This window comes from Gallus gallus, chromosome 9, assembly GCF_016699485.2.
Source record: "Gallus gallus isolate bGalGal1 chromosome 9, bGalGal1.mat.broiler.GRCg7b, whole genome shotgun sequence".
Classification (NCBI taxonomy): Eukaryota; Metazoa; Chordata; class Aves; order Galliformes; family Phasianidae; genus Gallus; species Gallus gallus.
The window spans coordinates 15,955,294-15,976,039 of NC_052540.1; the positions used below are offsets into that span (position 1 = coordinate 15,955,294).

At 42.0% G+C, this 20,746-nt stretch overlaps 1 protein-coding gene across 16 annotated transcripts in view; it reads left to right on the forward strand.

The window, feature by feature from the left end:
- MCF2L2 (MCF.2 cell line derived transforming sequence-like 2) overlaps positions 1 to 20,746 on the forward strand; it is a 155,438-nt gene that overhangs the window by 38,939 nt on the left and 95,753 nt on the right. For 15 of the 16 annotated variants that reach the window (XR_006930980.1, XR_005862148.2, XR_001468035.4 and 12 more), the window contains 2 exons: positions 4,546 to 4,629; positions 15,320 to 15,434. Coding sequence is in view for 13 of the 16 variants with exons in the window: in XM_025153435.3 (XP_025009203.1) it covers positions 4,546 to 4,629; positions 15,320 to 15,434 (199 nt within the window). In the remaining 3 variants the exon portion in view is untranslated. Of the gene's footprint in view, positions 1 to 4,123; positions 4,363 to 4,545; positions 4,630 to 15,319; positions 15,435 to 20,746 lie in introns of those variants that run through there. The other variant, XM_025153437.3, reaches the window with a different exon arrangement.

Here is a 20,746-nt window from a genome sequence, read left to right on the forward strand (position 1 = left end):
AGTTAACAACTAACTTCTGAGCTCTGGGTTTGTGATGCCTTTTGGTAATTTTAAAGAAGAATGAGAATGCCTAACATTTGGTGTCCTCTTCATGCTCTTCAAATGAAATCTTTGACCATTTGCTTAATTCTGTCTGGCTCTTGTCCACAACATCAGCACTCTGACTTATTTTTCCTCAGATCCACAGTTTTGCCCCCAATGCTGCAAGGGTCATTCTTGACTGGACTTGCACAGCATAAAAGTGGGCTGATGTACTTCACCAATTTAGCAAACGTTTTATTTCCCTCCCAGCTGTTTTCCTTCCCTATTTCTCCTACATTATAATATAAATGTGAACTATGTATTAGACTGTCATTATGAAGAGATTCTTTGCTCTGGAAATCTGTAACCTATTAATGCAAAATTAGTTACTTCAGATGGGGGAATTGAAGCCAGCCCCTCCCTCCTTGTCAAGAGAAGGCCAAGCAGTTGTGGTGTTCTGTCACTAGATAACAAAGAAGCCCCAGTGCCCTGTTATGGCTCCTTGCCTTTGGTTGTCCTTCATGGAGCAAAAGGCACTGGTGTGTCAATCTGCTTGGCACAATCCAGTCTTTCACTCCAGCGGATCATCTTTCAAACACTGTTGGAAACCATTTGTTGCCATTAGCATATAAACTGGGTTCTCTCTGCTAAGAGAGGAGGGAACAAAATTGTATTAATTCTAGCTTTTATCAGCTGCTGTTGGTGTAGCTCTGAGGGCAGCAGTCTGTGTGCTGTGCTCCAGATCTGCTACAGGAATGAATACAGCTGTGATGAGGAATAAAATAGGCAAGTGTGTGTGGAGGAGAACCCAGGCATATTTCACTTCTGAGCGAGGAATTATGAAGTGTAACTGAGTGCTTTTTCTCTTAAAATTTGGGCAGTGCAATGCAAGCTATCTTCCCTAGAGATGTGGGAGGGAGGAGTAGCAGCGTTGGGCAGATGGCTGTACTGACCACTTTTTTTCCTTCTCACTTGGTATAACACCTTGGGAAACTGCAAGGCCTATTGCTTCTGTGGTGAAACTGGTCTTACATGCAAACACTTGAACAGTCTCTGCAAGGAACTGAACATAGAGCAGTTTAAGAGGAGAACAAGGAGCGCATGAACAGACTTGTTTCATTTTTTTCCTGTAGTATCACATCCTTACTTACATCTTAATTGTCCTGGCAAGTTTAATTAGCTCAAGTAGTGAAGATCTGCATAGTATGTGTGAAGATTCAACTTCAGTGACCTGTGTATGGTACTGGCAATTTTTCACATAGTACTGTTTGATCAATTAAGCTATTCTTTTTTAAATTTGAGAAGCTAAGCATGCCAGCCTCCTCAAATAAAGTTAATACCACACAGAAGCTAGGAAATGCTTGAAAGAAGATGACCAAGATAACTGCATCACAGCCACTTGGCTGGTATGTAGCTCTGATATGATCTCCAATTGCACTGCTACACAAATCTTTGCTGGAGGATGGGACTGGACTGCTCTGGAGTGATGAGGGGCTGCCAAATCTGCAAATATTATTAGCAAGGTGCAACGAACCAAGGAAACTGTCAAGCTCTCATGACTTGTCAGCTTTCTTAAACTTTCTCACTGACTTTTGTGCCCTGTGTAGTGGATAAAAACACGCCCATAAGCTTTTTCAGAAGCTATGAACCTGCAGCTGCTAGGCTGACATGCTGACATCATGCTGGTAAAGTAGGGTTTTTTCAGCTGTGGTATATATCCCACAGGAAAAGAGTGTGTTGCTTTTGCCCAAGAGGCTGAACTCCACATTTTGCATGTATGTGGATTAAAGTACATGGGCCTGGAAGCCCACAGGGCATCCTGGGATGAAGTCTAGCACTCAACTCAGACCTGTTGGATTTTAAGAAGTTTTTCCAGGCTTTCCTTCTAGTCAAAGATTAAAAACTTCCTTTGTCAGCCCCAGGTAATCATGCCTGGGCAGCCTGATCTAGTGGGTGGCAACCCTGTCCATGGAAGGAGGGTTGGAAATAGATGGTCTTTTAAGATCCCTTTCAACCTAAGCCATTCTATGGTTCTATGATATGTTTCCAAGGACTGGAACTTCTATTGCAAATTCTGTGCTGTAGTGATGTTACGAAATCATCAGTATTGGACAGTATATACCTGAAGCACTGGTCTAGATGAAGATGCAAGAGGGCCGGTATTTCTTTGTGTTGTTGCTACAGCATTTCTTACCAGATGATGTGATTTGCCTTTGGGGCCCACAAGACACCTTTCTTTGTTGTTTCAGACTTCATTAACCTCCTATTAGTCTTTTCTTCTGCTACATCATCTTCTCCACTTGTGTCAGTGAGTGAGCTATGCTATATTACTTGAATGTGTGATTCTCAGTCAGCAAATGTATTTTATACCACCTTTCTCATCATCTGAATGTCTCCTGCAGAGTGTGGGGTTTACAGAAAATCAGTCCCATGTGGCTTGCTGGAGAATCTCTTTCCCAGACAGGGAATTAGAAGAGACCTGCCTGGCACTCTAGAGTTCTTCTTTCCATTACTCCATTTCATCCTTACACCACAACATTCTTGTGGTAGAAAAGCATCTTTAGAAACCAGAAGTGAGCTACTTTTAAAGCAAGCTGCAAAAGCAGCAGAATGAAGCGGGGTGGAGGGGTGGAATTCTGTTCTACTCGAGGCTATTTGGTATCAACAGTGCCTTCATACTGGCAAACCTTAAGAGCAAACCCTCGCACTGACAGGCCTACTTACCCTGAAGCAATGAGCAAGTCTGTGAGAGGCTGGAGATGGCAGCATGTTATCTAGTTCATTTTCCTTTTCTGTTGAGCCTCCTTGTGGCAGTTTCTACCACTGCAGAAACCTTTGCTCCATTTATGTGACTGGTATGAGCTCAGCCATGGTCACCCCAGAGCACACCTGTCTACCTGCTGGGCTTCACAGTTGTTGCAATATTATTGCATCTTTCAGATGCTGAAATCAGCAGTGCTTTCTTCAGTGGATGCTCCAGGGTATCTCAGTTCTGAGACTTCATGTTCTGTTTACATATTTATTTTTCTCCTACTTCCATATTTTTGGTATTCAATTTAGACACCTGTTTTCTCTTGTCCACCTCTGTCTTGCTGCCAGCGTGTGGTTTTGACAAGGACATATCTATTACTACTGAAGCGATTCAGGAATATTTCAAGTAGACACTCTGAAGGATGCTGGGGTTCTTTCTCCAAAGCAATGGAGATGCTTGTCAGTACCTGTTGAAAACTGCGTTCATATATTACAGGCCTCTTTTGTTATGGGGTCTTTGGATGTAGTATTTGCCTGTCTCCAAACAGGGCTATCTCTATACTCTTTCAAAGTGACTAGTGGAGAAATTGGGCTTATTGTGTACTTGGCTTCCTAATAAGTAACCTTGTATATTTTAAATAGTTTTGCCTTTGCTTAGCTGCAATCAAGTCCAGAATGGGATCTGTGAGGGGAAACTGCAAACTAAAGCAAAACAAAAAAATGTAATAGATTGCTGTTAATTTGTTTGCTTTGCCTGTTCCAGTTTCCTTACAATGTGGAATAGTCTTGTGACTATTGGCTGGTATCTCTGTGCTTCCACCGTATAGATAATGAATTGTCTGGCTGGATCCTTCTTCCTTCCACCTGCTAGTTAAGTTGTCCAGACTGAGTTCAGTACAGAGGCAAGCTCTACAAAGCCAGGACTGGTTGTTGCTTCTGTCAGCATGGTGGCTAAAGGCCCAATTGTAATAGGTACTATGTAATATAAACCTGGATCCTGCCAGTTAAGCTGGCAGATATTACCCAGTGAACAAATGTTGCTGGTTTAAACTGCAGTGAAGAGCAGGAATTACCTGCTGTAGTTGGTGCCTGTTGCAGAAAGATTAACTCAATGTGAGATTATAGTTGCTGGTCACTGTATAGATTACACAATCTGCACATGCATAAATATTGTGATGGTTTTTCCCCAGCTGCTTATCAAGATATTTTTAACTTCTCAGTGTGTACTTTAAAAGAACAGGCTTTGTTTTTGTGACAAGAAAGCCTCACAGCCCTTATTTCCTCCTTTCACTATGTACTTGCTTGTAGCGGAAAAAGCATCACGAAGGAAACTGTTCTGGGTTGGCTGCTTATACAAAGTCCTTAAGAAGAAAACAGGGAGCTTGGAAAGAAATGTGGTCCTGTATCTGAAGTAGACCTTAGTGTCTGAAAAGCTGCTTTAATATGGGAGCCCAGATTCAGTAGATAAACATGGAATGTGAATTAGAGAGGGGCAAGCTGTCGCCTTGAGTGAATCTGTGACAAGTTCTGGCAAATCTATTGGAGCTGGTTTCTGAAAAGCTCTCAGAAATCGCTAGGCAATAGATAGAAGTAAGTAGGCTGAGGATGGGACTGTAAGTATTATAAACTTGGTCATATCACATCTGCATGAATAGTGAAGCCAGGCTCTTTTCATTTGAGTATCGTCCTTGTTTTACATTCTCCAAGAACCCAGCAAAAGTTGTCATTAGGGTTTCATTAGCTCATTTCTGTTTTCTGTTTTCACTTGCACAGATGAAATCATGCAGCAGGAGATACGACCGCTGGTTGCAGTGGATATAATAGAACAGCTACACAGGCAATTTGCTATCTTGTCAGGTAAGAAGTTTCTCGTAATTATATTCTGGGATTCTCTTGGAAATGTACTGGAATCTGTCATACTGACTGTCGTTCTTCAGTTCTGCACTGCAGTCATAATAGCACTTTTAGATTGCCAGTGAAAAGAGCTGTCATAATCAGACCCTTACAGTGCAGTGCGTGGAGCTGATAAATGCCAGCCTACTGTGTCTGTTTATTTGAGACAAGTTAATTTTCTATGCTTTCCGCAATGGTAAGAAAATAAATAAACCTTTTTGTACATGAATTTACACAATGTCCAAACATGCTGCTTGTGGGAAAAGTTTTGGTTTATCAGGGAGTTATTCATGTCCTTCCCCCTCTTCCTTATTTGCCTTTGTTTTAGAAATGATTCATTTCTGTAGCATAAGGTTCTAATCTTTTAAAGATTTGATTATTCCATATTCCTTTGTTTGCTTGAAGTTTTCAATCTCACAAAGAGATGCAGTTTCTGCCCCCAAAGAAATAGCTGATATTGAAATATTTGCCAAATTACTTAACGCACTTTGGCTACTGCAGAAGAGAAATCCTTAACTGGGTCCTAAAATGGCTTCTTTATACCTTTTTAAATGCTGACTTTGGGGCTTTTGGCAACTCCTTTTGTCTCTTTCTGCCTATTCTGCAAATAAGGAAACTGAGAACTTGCCTTTCTCCTTCCCCATAGACATGCAGTAAATTTTCATCAGTTTCCACAAAACTGATTGTGACAAAAAAATTGTCACAATAAGGTATAAGGACAACCTGTTCCTCTCTCATGGAGAAGAACACTGGGTACACAGTACAGAGTACACAGACATGGCTCTGCAGCTGATCAACTCAGCAGGCCCAATCCTTGCTGCATCTTGCATTATTAAGTATGCTCCAAGCTGCTGACTGAAATCCAGGCCTTATGTTACATGAACAGGCTTTTGAGTTGAATATCTAATTGCAACTCTGTACATTGCACCTGAATTTGTGGGTAATGTATTTATATCAATTTAAAATGGTGTCATAAGCACAAATTGATTTTTTTTTGCAATCTTGAAACTTATTCTCAAACCCCTTTATCATAACAGAAAGCGCAGCTGAATATTCTTTGCTGTTCAGAGCACTGTGTTTAGCCAGTGTATCAAAATGCATACAGTTGTTTGCCATCACTTGACTCAGCACAGCACTGCCCTCCCCATGCTCTGGTTTAGGTCAACACAACATTATTAGCACACTCATGGTTTCGTTGTGGCTGAGCAATGAGCGCATGACTGGGGCTGCTAAGGAGGAGCCACCACCTTTATAGTTTATAGCATGGGGCTGGGAGCAGCTGTATTGCCAGCTGTGTCAGGCTATGGGTTGGATATATCTGCTGTAGATGATAGTTAGCAACTTGGTATTACTGTGAAGTGCACAGATCCCACAACAAGGTCATAGAAGCAGTAGGTGCTCAGGAAAAGCTGGGAGCGCCTTCTGCTTTATGCTAGTTGCTTAACTGCAAAAATGACTGAGTGGGTGATGAGAATTTCTTAATGTGGGGGCTGTCGTCAAATTTGAAACCAGTTATCACAAGGAACTTCGTCAGGAATGCTGTTCAAATCCCTTTTATTAGTGCTAAACTGATTGCAAAATATTCTAAATGCAAGGAAGGAAGCAGGAAAGTCTAATCATTGTTCAGCTCCTTTTTGGGCTTGGTATTAGCTTCAGCTGGATCACTACTGGGCTATTTTTCTACTCTTTGTAAGCAAGAAAACACTTATCAATGGGTCTCTCTAGAATGCTCTCCTTGCTTTTTCCACTCACCAAACACACAAAGCTGTTCAAACCAATATTGTTTTCAAGGCCTTTGATTTAATTGAGACTCAAGTGTCTGAAAGTGTTTATATCAGTGTAAACAACGTGGCATATTAGGAATTCAGTTCCTCATATGCAATATCTATCTGGTAAATATACAGAGGTCTGCTTTGCTTCATCTCCATTAGCTTGCAACATTTGAGACCATTAATAAAAACCGCATCTGGTATGGAATGAGCAACTAGTGGAAAGTGCCAAACTTGAGCAAGAAGAATCCATTTCTAGTTTCAGCTAGTAACATTAAACATGCCACAGAAATGCTAGGGGTAAATACATATTAAAGAAAGCCATAAAGATGTATCACTTCAGCAGTGCCTGTATCCTCACCTGCTATTTTAGCAAATCCAGCTCTTCCCATTTGATCTGCTTCTTTCATTCTTAGAAGTGATTAGAAAGAGGTTTAAATAAGACTGTTTAATCCTAGGGTACTTAAAGACTTTCGGAAACTTTTCAGGGATGGCAGGGGCTGAGAGGCTTGTTCATTAGGAATTTGTAGATAATTAGATCATCAGCATGCAAGTATGTGGATCAGACACCAGAAGTGAGTGGTCTTTCATGTTCCACCTACATAAATAATCCTACTTGAAGATTTCTTAGGTTAATCTAAATTCCTATCTACACAGTCCAGAAATAATGCCCTGATAATAAACAGAGCAGTATAGTCAAGTCTAAAGTCTGTTTAGAAACTTAGAAGTTTACAGCTAAATTTGGAAGCCAAGGTACCCTTACTGAAGTCTCTGAAATGCCTGTGGCAGCCCTTTGAAGGACGTAATCTGCTCAGAAGTTTCTTTAGCTCAGTATCGTATGGTGACCACTGGTGGGCTGAGAAGAATGTAAGAACAGAAATATTCCTTTTTGTCCCTTTGCTGCAAACAGAGTTTTAGGCAAAGGCCAGAAATAGACACATTTCTAAAAATGCATTTCTCTGAGGGTTACATGTTTTTTCCTGTAGCAAAATGAGATTGTGGTGATTTGATTTGTTGGTTTCTTTTTCATTGAATGAAAACAAATCTGGGTGCTCTCCTGCCTCACTTAGTAAATTAATTTACACATAATTACCTTATCTTTTGTGTTTTTTTTTCTGTGTGACTGTTCTTTTTCCTTACAGCATGCTGCTTTTCATTAGGCACAAGCAACCACAAATATTTTGGTGCTTCAGTGCTTCCTTACATGGAGACCAAAAACCTCCTGATATGTAGCTTATTTCCTGGTCCTCCATGCTGTCACATTGCAGCTCAGTAGCCACTCTCTGACAAAAACCCTCAGCTCTTTAGTCTCATCACAGTAGGCAGGAAGGCACTCCCTGATTGCTTGTGAACTGCTTTGGGCTGATGGATCATGAACTTCACTGACCATTTTTATTAAAATGGTCTGTGTTTTATTATACATGGGGATATTTCTTTGATTTAGTAGGCTGCAGCCACCAGAGAGCATCTCAGAGATACCTCTGCCACGCATGCACATGCAGAGCTCAGTGATGTTAGTGATGCCAGTCTAGTTTGTGCCACAGCACAGCCTCTAGCACTGCTGAGCTCTCCTGACCGGTCCTGTAGCCCTCAGATCCATCTGTCTAATGATAATGAGAATCACTAGTTGAATTTACAGTATTTTTCTAGCTAATGTTTTTGGTTAATATCAACTTCTTCTTAGCAGCTGGCAGATGAGGTCAGAGTTAATAAAATCGTGATATTCCTGTGCAGAAAAGCAGAGAAGAGAGTAGAATGATTTAAACCAAAGGCTCTTCATTTTCTCTGGACACGACTCATTAGGAACACTTTCCTCAACTACTGCTGTGTAAAAACTTCTCAGAAGAGGATCTGGCTGTATCGTCATCAAGCAATTGATGGGAATTATGCAGCCAGCTAATAAATCTGTTTGATTATGTCACTGTCTAGTTATAATGAATGTATTGGACACTGACAGTCTTCTACGTGTCCTGGCCCTTTAGCTACCAGTCTAACATCTTGGTTAGTACTGTTCTGTCCTTGCCAAGAAAAGGGAAACACTCCCAGGCCTTCTTTGCAGGACTGCAGTGGTCATGGAAAAGGCTGTAGTGCAATGTGAAAAGGTCCTTAATCGCGTAGCTCTACTTTGGTCACCTCTTCCATTTGCTGATCTTGCCTTGCTTAGCTTCTGAGATCTAGTGAGAGTGCTGGCTTTTGTGGTTAAATTCCAGTTTTGAAACCACTGCTGCCTTCCCTTTCCTTGAAAACTGATCTCTCAATTATGGGATTACAGCTGTGACAACATAGGAGTGCTTTGCACACATACACAGCAATGTTTGTGTTACTGTAGCTGTTAAGGGTACTATATCACAGGGCTGGTAGTACTAAGTCACTCTTTTCCTGACCTAAACCAGTTTTTACTGAAGAATGGAGACCCTCTGGTAAAATGTTCTTCCTGTCCTGCTAATAGACTAATAACCCACTCTACTGACCTGCTCTTCTGAACTAATATCAACCTCCTTTTCATCTGCAGCTTCACAGCCTGTTCTTATCTCTAATCACTCTGTCAAAGAGCCTAATCTGCCAGTTGCAGCAATAATGGATCATGTAGCTAAATCACAAATTTATTAGACAAGCTGTCATGAGATGTGTTAGCAGATACTCATTTTCTTTTTGTTCTGCTCCTCCTAAATCAAAGCACTCCAGTGGATTGGTAACTGACTCTGAAGCCAGTTGATTTCCAAAGCCTGGAGGGCATTTGGCCATCTGCTTCCTGCTTGAACTGAGCTTTTTGGAAAACCTGGCCTGACCCTGCTGAAAGGGCCGTTCAGAGCTTGTCTGAAAATCTAAACCCAGGAATATGGTTCAACTTCAGTGAGAAATACAGCATTCACAGCCCTTAGTGGACACAGAAACAAAACAAAAGCTATTCTAGAGCATGGAAAAAGTAAGCCTGACCTAGGCAGAGAAAACTCAGCCAAGACATGACCCAGCTCTCCGTCCATCTGGCCACAAGATGAATTGTACTCAGCTCTGCTGTGACTAAGGGAGCTTTCTGTATGTGGGCGAACAAAAGTAGTTTGGCTGCACATCAGCAAAATTTGAAAGAAAACTTTGCTATACTAAGTGATGAGTTGGTGTCTGTGGCAGGCTGGGGAGGTGCGCACTGCAGCCAGACTTTTGGAATGCCTCCTGCTGATAGCCTGGATTTTGTTGTGTTCTTTTCTTTCATTTTGTTTTATTTTCCCAGGGGATTCAGAATACTTGGTAATATATGGTTAGAAATTACAAGTTATTACTATTACAAAAAGAGCTTCTTGCTGTGGAAGGGGACTTGAATATATCCCAGAAGCATCTAAACCAGTCCTTTGTTTGGTGCCTGGTTGGAAATCATGGGTGAAACAAATGGGAGGGAAGGGGGGTGCTTGACTTCCTAGGATCCCAACGGTGTCCAAGAATTTAGCCTGTAATTATAACTACTTGTTGCTATTACATCTGTCATCCTAACATGCAACTCCAGCTGTGTGAGCTCTCAGAATGCAGCACTCACACCTCATTTGTCAATCACACCCTTCATACTGCTAAGAAAAAATTAAACTTTCTTTGCTGCCATGTCTTATCCCTCATGCATATTCTTCCTCTAAAATGCTTCAGCTATTTTATTGCTGCAGCTGAATTCTGTAATAGCTAACCAGGATGCACTGACACTTAGAAGGTCTGTAACTGTGTCCTGTGATTTATGATTTTGTCTTAAGAACTTGAAAAACACCTAATAGGCGCAGCTGGGGCTCTGTGCTGTGTACCTGGGCCTTGGACTCCATGCCTTGCACTCCTTTGATTCAATTTACATGCCATATCTCCTTTCTTCCTTCCACACTTGCTGTGTACCTCTATCCTGTCACCCAGGTTCTTCCTGTACCTTTGCCCCTAAGCCTCAAGAGAAGAGGAAAAACACTGAGCAAGCTGGGGAAGAAAATAAGGAAAGTGCTCAGGAAGAGGAAAGAAGGGATGCTGTCATTCTGAGTGGCACACCAGATGGGAGGTCAAGCTGACTGTAATCCTTTCCACTCCAGTCTTGCCTTTTTCTAGGCAGCTCTGTCTCCTGCTCATTCAGCTCCTGCTGAATGAGTTGTCTGCTTCAAGGACAGGAATAGGAACCAGTGGCCTTTAATACAGTGAATTTGAATTGGATGTGAGGCAGGATTCTGGCTATCTGCAGAGGTAGAGAGCAAAAAGAAGCTGAACGTCTTGAGGGGAAATTGGTGAGTGGCAGCGTGTATTGTGCTCAGGAGATAGGGGAGTCTTTACTGGCAAAACTATGGGGTTAGCTCTGACAGCAGCCTGGATATAACTGTGAGCAGCAGCACCTGATGGGCAGCTGCCAGTGTCCTCAGGGCAGGGTCAGGAGTGAGCCTGGCATGAGTTTGGCCAAAAGATGGCCCTGAGCCTCCCCTCTCCTCCTGCCAGTTGAACCTCTAGCTCTGGCTGCTGCTGTGTGCAAGGGCACCCTTCACTGTCACTAGCTCCTCTGTTCTTGGCCTGCAGCCAGTGTCTGGGGCTGCCAGGTGTTGGAGGAGGCTGAGTGCTCCAAGAGAGCTACAGGGTGGCATCTAACGGTGCCTGGAGGAGCTGCATGTTGGCGAGGCAGAGGCTTGTGCACTGCCTGAAGACAGCTGCCAGGCCCAGCTGTGCTGATATCTCTTTTTTCAGTGTATCTTTATTTCTTCTCTGACTGCACCAAACTCAAGCTATTATAGCCTGATCCTCCCATGCAGTACGTAAGCTCAGCTCATGCCTCACGTTGCTTTGGCTTTTTGTCAATCTCCATTGCTCCTGGCAGTCCTTGGCCCCCTTACTTTGTTGCACAGACGCTGCTGAATGGAGCGGACGTGCCCTGGCTAGCCATAGCGTAACTCTGCTCAGCTTTGTGCTGTGTTCATGTCTCCTTCCGCTCAGTGCTCCTTGTCAGTCTCCCTCCTTCTGTCTTTACTTTCTACTTCAAATACCTTTTTCTTGTTTGAGAGGAGTTTTTCTTTTGCCCTTCAGTGGACCTCTTGGAGCCTGTTCTATCCTTAGCTGCCTTAGTAATGAATTGTAGAATTTTCTGGTCAGCAGTTAGGGTTTTTTTTTTCCCCACTAGTGATGCATAGAAGCATGGGTTTTAGTCATAATCCTGGCAAGAATGATGACTCTATACAGAGTCTTTTGACCAAATTCCCTGTGCTCAATCATAATGGCTGTGGAACTCACTGAAGGCTGTCCCTGCTGGCTTTTAGCTTGTGTCCCATGCCAAAGCATTGAAGAGCCAGCAGCAGTATTTCAAGGATGGGAAGAGATCTCTTGACAACTCCCTAGAACACAGGAGTAATGATGGTTCAGGGAAAAAGAAGGGACTGCAGCTTGCCAGTTCATGTTCTGCAGAAATTTGCATACTGCAGCAATCTTGGTTTGGTGTCAAGGAAAAAAAAAAAATGGCACAGAGCTCTTCTTATTGAGAAGAGAGCATTTTAGATACCCTTAATGTATAAGTAGCTTCTACTTCATATATGTAACTGGATATGAATTGTTTTCCCTACTAATGCTCCAGATTTAGATGTGTGAGTAACTTGTTCCTAATATTCGCACTATCACTTGCCACCCGACACTTTGGGCACTCCTGCTTTTTCTCTGTGATAGTATTTAAGACTTTTCCATGACAAATCTCCCTCAAACTTCACTCTGATTTGGTAGTATGACAGGAACTGAGAGCTTCCTATCTTTATTTGAAATACAGCTGTATTAAAGAACTTTTTTGAGCATTCTTCTGTTTTAGTTGTAGCAGTGGCAATACCTTAACTTCAGGGAATGAGATGGGGGCCTAAGAGCTGTTAAGGTTGTATTGCCCTGTCAGAGGTGAGATGCTGCAGCCTTTTAGTCAAATGCTCAGGCAGCCTTCAGTCTGCTCACACCCTTTCTGCAGATGGCTTATTATAGGAGAAGACCCTGTGACAAAAATACTGAGTATGCCTCATCAGCCTGCCTTATCTAATTCAGCAAAAAGAGGCTAGAGGAACTCAGAAGTGAACGTGGGTGTAAGAGAACAAGAAGATAAAAGGGACAAAGGGCGTTTGAATCATGGAATCATTTGAGTTGGGAGGAACATCTATAGGCCATATAGTTCAGCTCCTCTGCACTGAACAGGGACACCTACAGCTCCATCAGGTGCTCAGAGCCCCATCCAGCCTGACCTTGGGTGTCTCTAGCAATGGAGCATCACCACCTCTCCAGGCGGTGTCATAAGTGCCAGATGAAGCTTGTATTTATACAAATTGTGAGTATGACTGCAGGTAAACAAAACTATCAGGTGCTTGAAGGAGATAATCTAGGGGAACCTTTATTTTGTACTGCAGATTCAAGTATTTCTGCTTTAGCCTTGAATATTACAAGTTATTACGTTTCCCCATTTTAGGAGAATATTCACATTTCTGAAATACATGAGTAGCAAAACATGGTGTCCAGGAACCATGTTTTAAATACCATGGAGTGCACTGAACTCTGCAAGAGTCTTAAGAGCCAAGCATCCTGCTTAGTATTTCTGGCTGTTACTGTTCGTGCCCAGAAGGTGTCAGTAAGTATCTGTAACAAGCCTGAATGGGTGCTGGCTGGAGGTCCTGATCTCTTGGCTGCTGCAAACAGTCTGACTTAAGGGAAACTCTTGACTAATTCTTCCCTGATAGTGTATTCTGCATCAACACTGACTGCAGAGCATGCAGCATGCGTGCCTTGAGGCCGATGAGTCAGGCATCAGCATTTGCCCCATCCCAGATCAATGTGGAGACCATGGCTCTGTACAGAATATGAAATCAATTCAGTGCAGTGTGAATGGTAACATTTTTTTCCCAGTATTTTGTCTGAATGCCATTTGAACTGCTGTAGGCCTGTTTTCTCCCTCACGGGGTGAGTTTGTTGGGTGATTTAACATAACTGAATCATTTTCGGTCATAACTGAAGTAATATTTGACTTTCAGAGACAAAAAGGGTGTCAAAAAGCAGTGTTCTGACAAGGTAACACTTCACGAGAAGTCAAGGAGGAAAAGAGTTTCCTTGTTCAGAATTTTAGGGAGACTTTCTCGGTCTGAATGAGAAAAGCTGTTTTAATAATAAAGGAAGAAGCTGGTTTGGCTTTCCAACAGTGGCAGAATTGAGCTAGTTCTATTAAATGAACAGGTCCAGGATCCATAGCTAATATAAAGCTGTGGAGCATTGCGGAGGATCCACTTTCTTTTACCCAGGGTCTGTGGGGAAAAAAAAAAAGAATGGATTAATGAGTTGAAAGTAGAGGCTTGTAGGCAGTGTAGTGGGGGAGGATGGAGAGCGCTCATAGCAGCTGTTAAATAAAACAGAGTTTTTGCACGTATTTCATCTAAACATTACATTCTTCAGCATCCCAGCTCTCCATGGGTGAATGACAAGGAATCCAGTTGAGTGGGAGGGTTGGGCAAAGGTGAGGTCAGGACTAGTGAGGGACTCTACATGGTAAGAGCTGGGAATCAGTGCCACCAGACAGGAGCAGGAAAGCTGGTTCGTGGCATCAGCTGTGGTTACCAAAAGAGAAAAGCAGTGGTCTGTGGAAGCAGACTTGGGGGATTTTGAGGGTACTTAAAAGCAATGAGGGTTCGTGTTTTTTCTATGAGGTTCCACTTTCTACTTATTCTCCTAATGGGGTAATGTACTGAATATCTTCCTTGAGAAAGGTCACTTATTTTGGTGTCCATTTCACAGCTTGTCCTTCACTAAAGGGAAACCCAAAGCATAGCCTTTCTTTGGGCAAAACTACTGTGAGTGATAAATGACTAGAAAAGCTCTGTGCTGCAGGTCTGGGCTCATTGTTGAGTTTGTAGAAAAGGCTTTGGCCTGTTGAAAAACAGAAAGGCTTTTTGAGAGATTGCCGCAAATGGAGAAAGACTCAGTGAAAAGCAATATTATGTCCTTAATGCCCTGTCTGAGCAGCATAAGACACTTGTTTGAAATATATATGTATGTGTGTGTATATATACATATGCATATATATATATATATATATATACACATTTGTACTCCCTTATGTGCTACTCCCTCATTTGTCTATGCTGTGCTCTGAGCCCAAGTAGGTGAGAAAAGTCCTGTTAACTCTGCTGTGGCACAAGTAATGCCCAGATTTAATATCAGAATCAAATTAGGATTGGTCCTGTAAGTAAACAGTATTTATGCAGTGTACTACAGCATCTACTATTGCTGAGCATTGGGTCAGGAGAAGTGCAAAGCCTGCTCTATTACAAAGCATTCAAGTCCATGGTTACCTGGCTCTAATGGTGTTTGGATCAGGAAGTCTTTCAGGCAGGAGCAGTTCTTGACTTTGCTGCCTGTAACCTTCATGTCATATATAATGAAGACTGTTGTAAAGAAACAAGGGGGAGAAGTAGTTCTCATTAAATATTCTCAGCACTTCGAGCGTGTTTGTATTGAAGAACAACCTAAGACTAGATTGATTTTCAGCCTGTGTCATAAGTTATGTGAGTATATCCAATGCTTGTTTGCTCTCTCGCTTGTTTCCTTCAGTGTCCAGAAGGTGTCAAAGAACGTTGTACAAATATATAGGGAAATGTTGTAATGTTATCACAAGAAATTACTTGGAAATAGAAGGGAACCTAAGAGATGATCTAGTTCCAACCCCTCTGCCATGGGCACGGACACCTTCCGTCAAATCACATTGCTCAAAGCCTCATCTGGCCTGGCCTTAAACACTTCCAGATGATTAATAGAGCTCCTTTATCTCATGTATACAGGATCCGGATGTTTTTTAGTGAGAGATGTGCCAATGTTTACTGACCAGTCTGTCCCAAAGTATAAAGTTGCTCTCTAATCTATTTACAATCTTTCTTTCACAGGAGGAAGAGGGAAGGATGGAGCGCCAATTATTACCTTCCCAGAGTTTGCAGGATTCAGTGAAATACCCGATGAGGATTTTCTGAATGTGGTCACGTACCTAACCAGCATTCCCAGGTAAGGCTAAGCATAAATGCCTGTTTATTTTCGAGAGATCTTTGCTTCTTCATTGGCTCACTTCTTTTCCTGGTGCTACCTGTATGTACCAGCAATTCTGTATCCATCCAGCCAGTATGATACAAAAGTATTGTGTGCAAAAAGCCCCAGGAACCACTTACATCATTTGCATGGGAAAGAAACCTTCACACAAAACAGGTTTTCCATTCAGGGCTTTAACTGGATGTGAGGGATGCAAAGATCTGAAAGGTAGCCTTAAAAGTAACAGATCAAATGGGGGCTATTTGAGATAACTCTTGGAGACACAAAATGTAACAAGTGAACAGTTGCTTTGGAAAGAGCTAAGCTTACGTAGTCCTGTTACTGTTGGTTCTGAGTGTGTCTGTGTGAGGAGAGTGGAGAGTCTTTGTTCAAGCAACAGGCATTATGGAAAAGCAAAGTAATATAATGTTAACTCATCTCATGTCTCTGCCCTTCAAAGAAGAGGAGTTTTCTTGACACTGTCCAAGGAATATACCAAGCTCTGACTGGGCAGGCTAGCTTTGCTTGAATAATTATTAATACCAATTGTTGGTGAAAATGTATTTGGTGAGAATCCCTCTCCCTCTGCCCCAACAAAGGGAAGTGCAGAGTGTTTTTTTTTTTTTTCTTTATATAAACATACAGTTTATTTCATGACAGCCTACAAGCCAGGGCTTGGAATTGCATAGGATATATAGGCAGATGAGCAAAGTTAACACCACGGACACATGCTTTAAGCTTACCAAATGTCATACAGGCAGGGCTCCAGAAGCTGGGAAACCTTGTTAGGAATGAGAATCTGTGACCTTGCCGTTGGCTGGCTTAAGGATATGTCAAACAAGCTGAGGGCTGTATGTGGGTTGTGCTCTCAGGAGCAGACACATTGAAAGCCTTATCATACTGAAAGAATGAAAAATAATAGAGATACTGCTCTCATGGAACAACTACCAGAGAGTTACTGAAAAGAGGTGAGAATGAGAGGTGGGTGCCTTATTGATAGGGTTCTGGCAGCACCTTGTGCTTTCTGGTGCTTTGTTTACTGGGAGACTGCTTTACTAGGATGTTTTCTTTGCTGTTTGCCTGCAGCTGTGCAAGTGATGTAAAACAAACTCACTTCTACTACTCTGAGGAAACAGGCTAAGGCATGGCTGCTGAATTACTTTTTGTTTATCTAAAAAGAGAGCTTAATATTTTTTTCAGCCCCCTGATCCTGTCTCTGGACCATGGCTGTTTGTGCTAGTTAGAAGCACAGCAGGGATTTATTATTTCCTGTGGTCTCATGTATAAAGGTGCTTAGAGGATGATGAGGGGAAAACGTGCCTCCTTCAAGTTTAGGTAAGGAGTTTTCCAGCTCCACCTACGTGTATTCCTCATATGGATTTGCCAAAGCAAGCTGAGAGAAACCACATGCTGTGAGTTTAACAGCTTCATTGTTTCACTGAATTCTGTAGGTCCTTTGTTCTAGGAGGAGAAACTCTTATTTCTTCACTGGCTTTATAATTGGATAACCTGCTTCAGGGGTTAATAAACAAGCAATAGTAGCTAGTTCGCTAATTCTTTGTATGATGATTCCCAGTAATGCCTTATGTTGGAGAAGTAGCACATTACATTGTCAGCCTGATGGACAGGAATACTTCATGGTTCCTCAGCCACTTCACCTGGTGAACATCAGAGCAATGAATGAATTAATTCTTAAGACTCAATAGGTCACGCGAGCTGCAATACACCATTTTAATGATGGTAAGGTATGCATAGGTAGTATCTTACACTACAGACAAGCTCACAAGAACTTGTGTTGAGTAAGTGACTATCAGTTTGACTTAAGTTACCTGTTCAAAGTCAATGACAGGCTGGAATGTGGACCTACCTTTTCTACATAACAGCACATTGATTTGACTCTTAGATTCAATCAGAGATCACGCCATCAGGATACAAGTTATCCAGTGAGTTTTCTAGTATTTGTTATAGTGCTTTTAGAAAGCTTGACTGTACATTTCTTGATTTTTTTTTTCTATCTGAAACTTGTCACCTTTTGTGTAGAAATGAGGGATGAAGGTATTAATTTAGAAGGGGAAGAACCTGAGCATCAAGCTTTGGTTGTATGATTTATAGCATAGTTATATGAAGTAAAATCTTCATGTGCATAAATAGTGAACCTGTTTGGGTGCAGCAGAGCTTTGTTAATCTGCAGTTGGTTGATACACACACAGAGAGTGGGTCCTTCCTTTATCTTAACAGGCTGCAAAGGGACTACATTTGTTACTTTATTCAGTGCTACTGTATGATGTGTACTATGACAGCTTTCTGGTACGTGTTATCTTGCTGCTCGTAGTTCATATTTTGTTTTATTCTTGGGGAGGATGTTGAAGTATCAAATCAAAACATAAAGATTAGAGAATAGTGCCAAACTCTAAAAGAGTTACAGAGGGTATGGTCGTGGATCAGGTAGGATGAAGTATCATTTGAAGAGCAGTTCCCCTAGTTTAGGATAGAAAATAGTTCTGTGTTCATAGCTCAACGAGCCAGAGAAATTAGTGTAATTTTTCAGACAACGGTAGAGAGAACATCTGTCTTTTATAGTGCCTGTATCTCTGTATCCTGCAGAATAAGACTTATTGTTCAGATAAGGTCTATGGTCACAAATGGCGTCATTCAGTGAGTGAGTAACTTTCTAAGTCTGTCTGGAATGGCTGGTCTTCTAAGCCCATAGGACAAAACATTAAAAAGATAAAGGTGGATAACAAGTGTTATTTGGATGCACAGGCATTATCTTGTCTTCGAAGCTCGTCTTTTTCAGCCATAGCATAGTGCAGTATTTTGGGGTGGGCTGCGAACATTGCATTTCTGGTCTTTAAAATATGAAGTACTTTCAAGGATGGCAGATCAGTCCAGTGAGACTTTGTAATCTTATTAATTTTCCCTCTACTTCAAGACCTGGTCACAAGAGTGCCCCACAAAACAGGCCTATGCACACACATGCATAACCATTGGATAGTATGGTATATGCAAATACATGCGTCTATATGTGCATGCTTACAGTAGATATCTGTAGAAGGCCCTTTTTTGCTCACTTTACTCCACAGCCAGAACTCCATTCTCTTCCAACTGAATCAGACTGCTTTGATAAACAGGTGCCCTCCTCTCATTCCCAAAGAGGTCAGGAAATTCGGCACCTTTGGGCCTCCTCAAATCAGTGTACAAGGGCTAACTTGAATTCAAAGTTGGGGATGGAGCAGCTTAGTTGATTACACACCTTTCATTCAGGGAAAGGGACATCACTTGCTATCCATGTATTACAGTACTGACAATAGGAAATCATTGACAGTGTCTGTGTTTTTAGGCAAACTGCCTTTCTCTGAATACATGCATGAATGGGGTCTCAGCTGTACATCAGCTTGCACTGATGCTGCCATTTTGGCAAGGCTCCCTCCCACAGCCGCTTGCTTATGTCATCCCTTAGTGCTAAATGACATTCAGACCTTGGCATGGCCTTTCTTTTTGGTGTGCTGACTGACACTGGATCACTTGCTGACACTCTGTTTCCCTGGCTAAGCTGAGGTCTTAAATCAGCCCTGTCTAGTCCAAAAATAAAAATAAAAAGAGAGAGAGAGAGAGAGAGACATAGAAATACCACTGGCCTAGCTCAGTGAAGGTAGTTGATACCATCCTGAACATCAAGATAAAATGCAGGGAATAGCACTGCAGAAGGCTGAGGTCTAGCTGTGTGCCAGGTTTACAGGCCCACTTTCAGTTTTTCTGTGTCCAGAGGTACATCTCTTGTCAGGACCTTCTTTGTGTTGCATCAGCCACCCGTAGCAATGGGGATTTACAACGTACAGTCTGCCGGAATGATCCTGGGTGATGTAGATAACCCCTCACATTTCTTCTGTGATCTGCCGTCCTTTAGATCATTTGATCTTTACAGTTAGCACACGAGTATTATAGTTCTGCTTTCCTTTGATGTTTCCTTGTATTTAAATCCAAGAATAAATCCAGTATATCAGTATCTATTTCACCTTCTATTCCCTCGTCCTGTCTCTTTAACTGACCTGCAGTGCTGTGTGATTCGCAGTGGCAACTGGTGAGCAGTGCTGCTTTTCCCATATGTTTGTTATTCCCAGCCCTCCCCCATGACTGTTCTTGCCAAGCCTCGTTTCATGAGAAAATTCCTTTCCTGCTTCTCTTGTATTTTCTTGTCTGTATCTATATTTCATAAGCTCCTACTGCCGTTACCTATGAAGTTAATTTTTGTTATAGTAACTGATGCCTGGATGCTTTTGTGCTGTTACAAATCCCTGTGGCAGAAGAACATTTGAAAAAATGAACTGTTAGATCATGGGAGGGTACTTGAGAAAAGACAGACGTCTCTCTTTTGAGTGATTTGTTCTCTAAATGTTCGAGGGACTGTTACAAATGAAACTTAAGAGTTAGTTCTGAGACACAGAGGCAAGTTTTACTTGGCGGAAATACTTCTGTGTTTATTTAAATCACAGTTGTTGCCTTTGGCAGATGCTGTCTTGTCATTTACTTCCCTTGCAGTTTGCTTACCAAGGTGTGATTGTAAGGGTCTGATTCTGAATTCTTCTAGGCCTGCAACCCTCGGTGTGCAAACATTCCTTTTAGAAAGCCCTTAGCCAGTCTCTCAAACCAGGCAGATGGGCAAAACAGGGCAATTTCTATGTGCAGGCAGCTTGTGTGAATCGGTGCTTATGGGCAGAGTTACTTGTGGCTTATTTACGTCATGAATTTCGCAAACAGCTTTTTCTTGTACTTATTAATATGCTATTAGCTGAATAATATTTTTCTTTAGACAAATTAGGCAAACAAAGTCTTTAAGACTTTGTTTCTATCTGAGCCTTTGACTTTCAACTTTAGAAAGAATTTGCTAATTTTTTGAGTTACGACCAAAATTCCTAAGACGTTATCTGTGAGGCAGCAACATCAATGGTCAAGGCAGAGGGAAAACACCAGAGCTCCAACAGGTCTCCATTAGAAGGATGGGAAGCCTGTCCACAGAAGCACTGCTTGGTGGGCTGGGGGCTGAGGGTGATTTGCCCCGGCCTTTCATGCCCTCCAGATGTCCAAAGCAATTTTTGGTCTCAATCAGCCGTTTTGTTGAAAAAAAAACAATGCAATTTTGTAAGTAGCTGTAGGAGCTCCCAGCCCGTGACCAGCTTCTCACAGCCCTTCTGTAACAATCTGCAATATACAACATTTCTTTGGTACCACCTTCTGAATCTTCTTTTGTCTAAAAATCTAAAGCAAGCACATGTATACCACACTGTGCTTTT